At 30.1% G+C, this 11,594-nt stretch overlaps 1 protein-coding gene across 1 annotated transcript; it reads left to right on the top strand.

The window, feature by feature from the left end:
• The first annotated feature begins 6,846 nt into the window (after positions 1 to 6,846).
• LOC107839780 (ferric reduction oxidase 7, chloroplastic) lies at positions 6,847 to 11,266 on the top strand. The gene is made up of 9 exons (XM_016683411.2): positions 6,847 to 7,549; positions 7,631 to 7,724; positions 7,805 to 8,005; positions 8,474 to 8,708; positions 8,861 to 9,188; positions 9,392 to 9,668; positions 9,771 to 10,026; positions 10,113 to 10,545; positions 10,634 to 11,266. Exons 1-9 carry the CDS (start codon positions 7,327 to 7,329, stop codon positions 10,801 to 10,803), a joined length of 2,217 nt encoding a protein of 738 aa, XP_016538897.1. The 5' UTR covers positions 6,847 to 7,326; the 3' UTR covers positions 10,804 to 11,266.
• The last annotated feature ends 328 nt before the right edge of the window (positions 11,267 to 11,594 follow it).

The following is an 11,594-nucleotide window of genomic DNA, read 5'->3' as shown; positions in this document are numbered from 1 at the left end:
TTAACTGTTTGGTTTTTTCCAACGGATTACTCATCTATTACAACATGCTAATTGAAATCGTAATTGAACTTATCAATTCATCTTTAATTTTAGTTAAATCAATGTTGTTATTACTAATAATGTCTTAATTTGAATCATTTCAAATAAAATTGGTCAATTAACACTTTACTCAAGACGAATACACTTAGATGATCATGTAATTACTATGAGATTAATTGAAATCGTAATTAAATTATCAATTCATCATTAATTTTAGTTAAATCAATTTAGTTATTACTAATAATTACTTAATTTTAATTGTTTCAAATCAAATTGGTCAATTGATCATTCTACTTAAGACGAAACACTTAGTTGATCATGTAATTACTAAAAAAATATTTGAAATTGTAAGCGAACTTACTAATTCATCTTTAATTTTAGTTAAATCAATATAGTTATTTCTAATTATGACTTGGTTTGAATCATTTCAAATAAAATTGGTTAATTGATCACTCTACTCAGGACGAACACACTTAGTTGATAGTGTAATTACCATGAGATTAATTGAAACAATAATTGAACTTATTAATACTAATTAAATTAATTTAGTTATTACTAATACAATGGCTTAATATGAATCAATAGATGACTAAGATGTAGCAAAAGATGAGTAATCTGTTGAAAATTACCAAACAGATAAAGACATTTGTTGCAATAGATTAGTCACCTATTGCAACAAATTAGTAATCTGTTGAAAATAATAACAAACAGATAAAGTCATATGTTGCAACAGATTGGTCATCTGTTGGAAATGACCAACATATAAAGACATTTGTTACAACATATGACTAATCTATTGCAACATATGTGTATATCTGTTTGATAATTTTCAATAAATGACTCATCTGTTGCAACAAATTAAATTTGTTGCAATAGGTTATACACTTAAATGATCATGTAATTACTATGAGATTAATTTAAATTGTAATTATTAAATCAATTTGGCTATTACTAATAATTGTTTAATTTGAATCATTTCAAATAAAATTAATCAATTGATCACTCTACTCAGAACGAACATATTAAGATGATCGTATAATTAATATGAGAATAATTGAAATAGTAATGAACTTATCAATTAATCTATAATTTTAGTTATATCAATGTAGTTATTACTAATAATATCTTAATTTGAATCATTTCAAATAAAATTGGTCAATTAACACTTTACTCGAGACGAATACACTTAGATGATCATGTAATTACTATGAGATTAATTGAAATCGTAATTAAAATTATCAATTCATGTTTAATTTTAGTTAAACTAATTTAATTATTACTAATAATTGCTTGATTTTAATTTTTCAAATAAAATTGATCAATTGATCATTCTACTTAAGACGAAACACTTAGTTGATTATGTAAGTACTATAAAATTAATTGAAATTGTAAGTCAACTTACTAATTCATCTTTAATTTTAGTTAAATCAATATAGTTATTTCTAATTATGTTTTGGTTTTAATCATTTTCAAATAAAATCGGTCAATTGATCACTCTACTCAGGACGAACACACTTAGTTGATAGTGTAATTACCATGAGATTAATTGAAACTGTAATTGAACTTATTAATTCATGTTTAATTCTAGTTAAATAAATTTAGTTATTACTAATATAATGGCTTAATATGAATCAATAGATGACTAACATGTTGCAAATGATGAGTAATCTGTTGAAAATGACTAAACAGATAAAGACATCTATTGGAAATGACCAAACAGATAAAGACATTTGTTGAAAATGACCAAACAAATATAGACATATGTTGCAACAGATGACTAACCTGTTGCAATAAATGACTCATCTATTAAAAATTATCAAACAAATATAGACATCTGTTGCAACAGATGACTAAGTTGTTGCAACAGATGAGTCATCTGTTGAAAATTATCAAACATATAGGATACATGTTGGAAAATAATTTAAAATACTAAAGCTCAAATGTTTTTAAGAGAACTCAGATGTTTGTCCCCTTGTCTAAGGTCTTGTCTTTAATTTTAGTTAAATCAATTTAGTTATTACTAATAATTGCTTAATTTGAATCATTTTAAATAAAATTTATCAATTGATCATTCTATTAAGGACGAATACATTAATTGAAATTGTAAGTGGACTTATCAATTTATCTTTAATTTAGTCAAAATCAATTTATTTATTACTAATAATGACTTAATTTGAATCATTTGAAATAAATTTGGTCGATTAATCACTCACCTCGAGACGAATAGACATAGTTGATCATGTAATTACTATGAGATTAATTGAAATTATAAGTGAACTTATCAATTCATCTTTAATTTTAGTTATATCAATTTAGTTATTACGAATAATGACTTAATTTGATTCATTTCAAATAAAATTGGTCAATTGATCACTCTTATCATGACGAATACACTTAGTTGATAATTTAATTACCATGATATTAATTGAAATTGTAGATTAATTAAAATTGTACGTTTATCTTTAATTTTAGTTAAATCAATTTAGTTATTACTAATAATATCTTAATTTGAATTATTTCAAATAAAATTGGTCGATTGATCACTCTACTCGGGACGAATACACTTAGTTAATCATGTAATTACGATGAGATTAATTGAAATTGTAAGTGAACTCATTAATTCATGTTTAATTTTAGTTAAATCAACATAGTTATTGCTAATAATGGCTTAATTTGAATCATTTAAAATAAAATTGGTCAATTAATTATTCTACTAAGGATGAAACATTTAATTGATCATTTAATTACTGAGATTACTTGAAATCGTAATTGAACTTACTAATTCATCTTTAATTCTAGTTAAATCAATGTAGTTATTTCTAATAATGATTTAATTTGAATTATTTCACATAAAATTTGTCAATTAATCATTCTACTCAATACGAAACACTTAATTGAATGTAATTACTATAAAATTAATTGAAATCGTAATTGAACTTACTAATTTATCTTTAATTTTAGTTAAATCAATATAGTTATTTCTAATGATGACTTAGTCTGAATCATTTCAAATAAAATTGGTCAATTGATCACTCTACTTAGGACGAACATACTTAGTTGATCGTGTAATTACCATGAGATTAATTGAAACTGTAATTGAACTTATTAATTCATATTTTATTTTAGTAATCAATTTAATTATTACTAATAATGACTTAATGTGAATCAATACATGACCAACATGTTACAACATATGAGTAATCTGTTGGAAATGACCAAACAAATAAAAACATCTGTTGAAAATGACCAAACAAATATAGACATCTGTTGCAACAAATGACCCACTTGTTGCAACAACTAATTTATCTATTGAAATTATCAAACAGATATAGACATCTATTGCAACAGATGACTAAGTTGTTGCAACACATGACTCATCTGTTGGAAATTACTAAATAGACAAAATATGTGTTGAAAAGCAATTTAAAGTACTAAAGCTCAAATATTTTTTAGGAGAACTCAAACATTTCCCCCTTTGTCTAAGGTCTTGTATTCAATTTTAGTTAAATTAATTTAATTATTATTAATAATTGCTTAATTTGAATCAACAAATGACTAACCTGTTATAAACATTTATTGCAATAGATGACTAACTTGTTGCAACAAATAGGTGATCTATTGAAAAATAATTAAAATACTAGGGAATTCAAACATTTTTAGGAAAACTCAAGTGTTTGTCCCACTGTCTTAAAGACTTGTCTTTAATTTTAGCTAAATCAATTTAGTTATTTCTAATAATTGCTTAATTTGAATCAACAAATGACTAACATATTGCAACAGATGATTCATCTGTTGGAAATTATCAAACAAATAGAAAATTTATTATAATAGATGGGTTATCCATTAGAAAACAATTAAAATACTAGGGAATTTAAATATTTTTAGGAGAACTCAAACGTTTGTCCCCTCGATCTTTTTGCATTTGATGTATGATACACTATTTTTGTTTTCTTTACATATTTCGTGAAATTTTTCATGTGTTTCACTTATTCGTTGTGCCCTTGTTGAATTTTCTAGCATTTTTTAGGTCAAATTTTGTTCGTATATCACTTAGACATTACTTCATAGGTGATTTTGTAAGTATAATTATGATTTTTGTTGAATTTTTTATTTGGTATATTTGCTACTGCTACATGGATAAAACCTGCAATATGAATCCAATATATGAGTCATTTGTTGCAACAAGTGAGTAGTCTGTTGCAACATATGACTAATCTGTTGCAACAGATGACCCATATGTTGGATTCATGTTACAACACTATAATAAAAATCCAACAGATGAGTAATCTGTTGCAATAGATTAGTCATATATGTTGCAACAGATTAGTCAATATGTTGCAACAGATTAGTCAATATGTTGTAACAGATTAGACAATATGTTGCAACAGATTACTCATCTGTTGGATTCACGTTACGTGTTTTATCTACTATTGAAAAAACAACAGTAGCAGATACACCCAGGTGAGAAATTCAACTAAAAATTATAATTTTACTTACTAAAATCACCTATAAGTAATTCCTAAGTGATATACGAATAAAATTTGACCTAAAAAAATTTGATCAAGTAGCAATAGTAGCGGTAACAACAATGTTCAACAACAAGAAGATGACGATGATGAACAAGAAGAGATGATAATGAAGAACAAGATGATGATAATGAAGAAGAATATGATGATAAAGCAACAACAACAATGAACAACAAAAATCACGAAGAGAGAGAAAACTTCAATAAATGAGAAGAGAAAGAAACGTGCATTTTTTTCCTCCATTTCTAGTTATATTAGGTTTTACATTGGATCAAAGTGTAAATTAAAAAACTTGTGGGTTATTTTCAAACTTTTCTTACTTTCTTAATTCTAAATAAAGTAATTGTCACCTCTACTCAATTATTAAGACTTGTGTCACTTACACTTCATTTTAAAACTCTTTTGTCACCCAGAACCCAAAGCACTACTAAGTTTTATTTGTATTTTACAATTTCATATTACCTAATAATGAAAAACATCTTGAAAAATATTTCTCATGAATTAATTTGATTTAGATATCAATTCAAATTTTGATGGACAGAAATAAATTGTGTAGTTAATAAATAAGGAAATTAATAATCAATCTAAGCTTGAATGAGTTGGTCGAGTTATGATTTTATGGACAAATTTTGCCACCTCCAAAGAGTCATACCATGTATTTCATCACATCAGATTGTTGCATTAATTCAAACTTGAATATAGAGTCGCCTGTTTAGGGAGTATTTTATCTTACAGTAAAAATTTTCCAAGCAAATTTGAATTAGTTAGATCAAATGAGATGACTTTTGTACGTGTTAATTTAAGCCTTTCCTTTATTTTGATCCGTTTTATAGTGGAGTGCTTTCAATCAGTCTTGTCAATCCTTGTGGAGGAATTGATGCTCGAAAATCATACAAATATTATTTGTGTTTTTTTTAGAGCCGTTTGGCCATAAGAATTTTTTCCTTTTTTCTATTTTTTTTTTTTTTTTTGAAAATTATGGTGTTTGGCTATGAAAATTTAAAAAATTATTTTGGAGTTGAATTCCAAAAAGTGAAAACAACTTTTTGTTGTTTTCATAATTTTTCACTTCGATTTTCAATTTTCATTATTATTATATATAACTTCAATCTTTAAATTTTTACACAAACTCCTCGTATAACTACAATCAACCACCAAAAAAATAATTATTATTTATTTTGTATGGTACAACATCATTTTAATTTGTTACCGATAGTCTAATCTTTTTTTTTTCTTTTAACCAAAATTTACTAACGTGAAGTAAAAAATAATAAATGGCAATCTATGGTGAAAATATATCAACTTTTATTTTGAATGAACTATATTATAGAAATATAAGGCCTAATATATTATGTTATTTAAAAATAAAAAATTTAATATTTTTTTCTTGTCATTCTAATTTTCTGTATATGTCATATAATGACTATGATGATTTTAATAAATTATTAAAAAATGGTCAATAAAGTCGTATATCAAACAGAACGTAACGATCCATATTGACGATTACCTTATTTTGGTTTTATGGATTTTCAACAGACACGAGTGTGGTAATTAGCTTAACAAAAGTTTGTTCTCTTGACCGAAAAAAAAATCAAGGAAAATCAATATCATCAATAAAGAAAAAGCAAAAAATTAGCACTAATCTATTCAGAAATAATTCATCCATAATTTTTTTTTTAAAAGATCAAATTCAATAAAATAATTAATTCAAGTGAAAGTAATCAAGAATTTCCATCAACAAATTTAAAAATATATAAAATATATTTATATCCATCAATCATATTTGTCAAAATATATTTTCTCTATTCAATTGATTATGGTTAGATAAACTTATTTACCTCGTGCTTGTAATATTTTTATTCAAATTTTAGAAGAATAACAATCATAATAATTAGTTTGTTGTTAATTATTTTATCAATTGAAGGCATAAAAATTATTTTCTCAACATTTGGTTGCATGTTAGTAGGTAAATTAGTAGTTGAGTGATTTTAATAATTTTTAAAAGTTGGGGGCATAAAATCATATTTAAAAAAGATTTTTTAAAAGTTTAAAAAAAATTTAAAAAAAGACATGGCCAAACACAATTCCAACTCCAACTCCAACCCTAAAAAAAAGTAATTTTTATGGTCAAACAACTGCTTGATTGACACCCTTTTACTTGACAAAAATAAAGACACAATATTATGGGTGGTCGATAAGTATTATGTTGTTAGACTTAGTGCGTTATTTGTTTTAATTGCTATTTAAATTTCATCATATCATTTCTTATTTTACTTAAACTAAATTAATTTTGCATCTAATTCCGTAAAGGCTCCTAGTCTCTAGTGAAAGCAGAGAGTTTTCTCAAACAAATAATTCAATCTCATCATCACCCTCGTTACTAAAGTCATTTGCTGCCTTTAATTTGTTCTAAAATTTGTGGCTATAATTCTTGTTGGTGGAAAGGAAATGCACTGTAGAAACCTACTATGTATTACCAAGACCAATATGGTCCATGTGACATGTCTCCATTAGACCATTAATGTTATAACTAGCACTATAATGATGTAACGTCAGTATTTTCAATTTTTTGACAAGAACCTCGTATTTCTCTAGACATTATATCACTGTATTTATCTTTTCGAGACCAATTTTTTGTGGCTTAATTTCAGCCAGATTGAAATGTTGATGGATTTGGTTTCTTGTGAAACCTTTTTGTATATATTGGTAACTGCTTTAAGGGTGTTTTGATATAGGCCAATAAAGTTTTAAAGATTGTAGAATGGGTGAACTTTCAAGCCAAGAACCTCTTCTTTTAAAGAAAGAAAATGAATTTAATTATCTCAAGAAGATACCTCTTTTGGTATCATCAACAATCAAAGGAATAATGTGGGTGATCTTCATTGCATGGGCAGCTTTTTTCTTTGTGTTGCCTACAGAATTTGGAAGAGAATTGCAACATAAAACTATAAGAGCCACAAATGGAACTCTTTTTGGGACTACAGGTTTTTTTTCTCCCAACTTGAACTTCATCATTGTTTATAATATCTTATAAGTAAGTAGTTTCAATTTATGTTGTACTGCAGGAAGCACATTCTTGTTATTCAGTTTCCCAGTTTTCATGATTGCATTTCTTGGAATTATTCGTCTCGTTCTCTCTGGTGAAGATGAACCTCAAGTGTATGTCTATCTGCTAGTTTGATTTCCTTAATTGTTAGTGTTACTGAGATGAATTTATCTAGAAGTTTTAATTGTTGCAGCAAGAAGACTGCAAAAGGTCCAAAGTTTAGATTGTGGACATTCCCGGTGCTGGTGGATGGACCATTTGGTGTTGTTACAGCTACAGAAATGATTGGTGTTATACTCTTCTCAGTGTACATCGTGTGGGCTGTAATAATGTACACTATACAGAATGTTGACCTCTTATCCTTGTTTGATGCACACGGCATGAAAGAGAAAAGGTAATTCTGTCACCATGATCAATTGATCATAGTACCTGTTGGTTTAAATTTGTTTGATTTCACACTCAAATGAAAAACAAACTGAGATGTATCAGTTAAGTACTTTCTGCATCACTAGGCTATTATATGTATTTGTTTGATTTTAGTCACTTCACTTATATAAGTGAGATCTTTTAAATTCATTTGCTGCATGTTATCTAGGCAAATCGGGAAAGATGGATTGATTTTCTCTTCGTTTTTTATGTCCTCTCTTCTTTGCCACCCCGACTTGTAAATTGTGCGTCTGTCAAATCTAAAAAGAGCTTCATCTGAAAAGATTTCAATCTAAAAACAGCCACACAGTTGTTATCTCACACTCAGAACTAGTTCATAGTTGTCCACTTGAAGGCTCCTTTAGTAGCAAGTTTTGCTTTTTCTACTTACAGCTTCTGCTTCATTGACTAGCATCTGTTGTTGCAATCTTTTCAGTGCTTTGTTGCTGGAGCTGACAGGCCTTCGTTTTGGATTCATTGGATTAATCTGCTTAGCATTTTTGTTTCTGCCTGTTGCACGAGGTTCAGTTCTTCTTCGAGCTATAGATATCCCTTTTGAACATGCCACTAGATATCATGTTTGGCTGGGACATCTTACTATGGCTCTTTTTACTCTTCATGGTCTGTTCTATGTGATTGGCTGGGCAATGCGGGGACGACTTGTGGAAGAAGTGAGTTCTAAAACTGGAAATTTCATTATCTTGCCCATAGAGATTCCTTTTATTTTCTGTACCATATACTAAAGGCCCTTCGCCATCTTTATTAGTGTTATTGGAGCAGCCAATGAAGGAGACTTAGACTTCGCCTATCTTTTTTAATGCAGCTAGTTGACTGGAAAAACGTAGGAGTGGCCAATCTTCCAGGAGTTATCAGCCTTGCAGCTGGTTTACTGATGTGGGTGACTTCACTTCCTGGATTAAGGAGAAAAAACTTTGAACTGTTCTTCTATACACACCAATTGTATGTGGTGTTCGTGGTATTCCTGGTCTTGCATGTTGGTGATTTCATCTTCATGATGGCTGGAGCTGGGATCTTCCTGTTCATGCTTGATCGGTTCCTTAGATTCTTCCAGTCAAGAAAGACTGTTGACATACTTTCAGCCACATGTTTCCCTTGTGGAACCGTTGAACTCGTTATCTCAAAACCTGCAAGTAAGCATAAATCTTTTACTAATTTATTTTGTCACTGCTTCATTTTTCAGTGATCCCTTGCAGAAATGTAAGGCGAGGCTGCGTATAATAGATCCTTGTGATCGGGCCCTTCCCTAGACCCTGCGCATAGCGGGAGCTTAGTGCCCCAGGTTGCCCTTTTTTGCATTTTTCAGTGATCTAATACTTCTTTCCTCACGATGTAGATTTAGATTACAACGCCCTTGGCTGGATATTCTTACAAATACGCGAGTTGTCCTGGCTGCAGTGGCACCCTTTCAGTGTCTCATCTAGTCCCCTTGATGGGAAACAGCATCTTGCTATTCTGATAAAGGTTCTTGGAGATTGGACAGAGAAACTGAAGGGAAACATCTTGAATCTTTCTGTAGAGCAATCTGAGACGGAGCCGCTTTTGCAGCATAACAGGAAAATAACAGCTTCTGTTGAAGGTCCTTATGGACATGAATCACCATACCACTTAACGTATGTAAATCCGCAGCAATCTCTGTTGAACATACAATTTCTGTTTTCTCAGTTTTTAAGTCATTGACTAATTAATTGGCTTGATCATGTTTCTCCTCTCAGGTATGAAAATCTCATTTTGGTAGCAGGTGGAATTGGAATTTCTCCCTTTCTAGCTATCCTGAGTGATATTCTCCACCATATCAATGATGGCAAGCCTTGTCTGTCAAGAAATATACTGATAGTATGGGCTATCAAAAATTCGGACGAGCTTCCACTTCTTGATACAGTTGACATGGAGGCAATCTGTCCACTTTTCTCTGATAAACTGAATCTTGAGCTTCAAACATTTGTGACTCGGGAATCACAGCCTCCATTGGTAATTGGTTTCGCCTATTTTCATTTTGCTCATGTATCATCACCCTATTTATTTGTGTTAATTATTACTTCGTTTTTGCACATCAGGAGGAGGGTAAAACACCCAAAGCAATGCAACCCTCAATCTCCCCTGGCTTCAAGGGATGCCGAATGTCTGGTTTGGTTGGTACTGGAAATATTGTATGGTCTGGATTATATGTCGTAGTATCCACCATAGGGTTGGTGATCACTACAGCGTCGCTGAACATTTTCTACGTAAATCCATTCAATGTATATTATTGGTGGTACAAAGGGCTTTTGTTGATTGGATGCATGGCTGCAAGCATTCTTATATTTGGTGGTCTCGTGATCGCTTTATGGCATCTTTGGGAAAGGAAAACCTCATCGAAGGAGGAACCAGAGGACGACACAAAGAAAGTTGACATCCTGCAGCACCAGAATGAAGCCTCTTTACCCAAGAGTTTTGGAGAGGCTCGATTTGTCAACAATATTCGATATGGTCAAAGACCGGATTTCCAAGGTATCTTTGGAACAAGATTTGAACTTTACAAGGTCGATATACTTCTCTTTTGTTTTCTCGAAGATATGTTTAACTTCTTTTTCTGCAGAGATATTTGGATCGCATGCAAAGAGCTGGGGAAGTGTAGATATTGGTGTGATTGTGTGTGGTCCTCCTACTCTTCAGACTAGTGTTGCTAAAGAGTGCAGAAGGCAGAACTTGCAGAGAAGAGGCCATCAGGCTATTTTCCATTTCAACAGCCACAGTTTTGACCTCTAGATCGCTCCCGTAAAGCATGGCTGGGGCTACGGTATCAGAAGGTTGTCGAAAAATTACACCTTTTTGGGGTCCTTTTGAATCTGTTAAATGGCTAGTCGAAGGTAAAGGAAATGAAAAAGGCTAAAATTATTTTGTATGTATACATAATAGATGTTGGCTTCTTGTATGTTTATTTTCTTTATATTTTGAATTCTCAGTAAGCATCCGACAGCTTGTATAAGGAGTACTTTTTACAGCTCTAATAGGAAAAAGGATCATATAGTTTAGCTAGTTTATCACTGATCCTTGTAGCATTTATCTGTGCTTTACGGTATCTGCAGTAAGAATCTTGTACATTTTCATCGTTGTAAACACAGCTTTTAACAATATACATGTATAACAATATGTAACTACATAAAGCTGCTGTCTATTATCAATGAGAATCTCTATATTCCATAATCTATATAGTATCATTTGTCTGTCATAGTGTCTTGTATCGAATTTGCTTCGATTTTTATTTTCCTATGTCTTGTATTTCTAAATTGGACATTTTGGTTTGGGCAATTCAATGTTGATACTGATTCTGAAAAAGAATTGATGACTCTTTTGGTTAGACGCTGACATCAACTTTTCAACACCACACAAAGTTCAGGTTTTTGTATGACAATTTATTATTGATAACAACATTCGAAAACACATACCAAAATAAAATAAATAGGTCCATGTTGGTCAGAAAATTTGAAAGAATCATCTCCATATAGTACAGAGGAGTGTGATACAGAAAAACTCAAGAGCAGTGGGAGGAACATAGC

This window comes from Capsicum annuum, chromosome 8 (assembly GCF_002878395.1).
Source record: "Capsicum annuum cultivar UCD-10X-F1 chromosome 8, UCD10Xv1.1, whole genome shotgun sequence".
Lineage (NCBI taxonomy): Eukaryota > Viridiplantae > Streptophyta > Magnoliopsida > Solanales > Solanaceae > Capsicum > Capsicum annuum.
The sequence above is the reverse complement of the archived record's forward strand: the minus strand, read 5'-3'. Positions and strand labels throughout refer to the sequence as shown.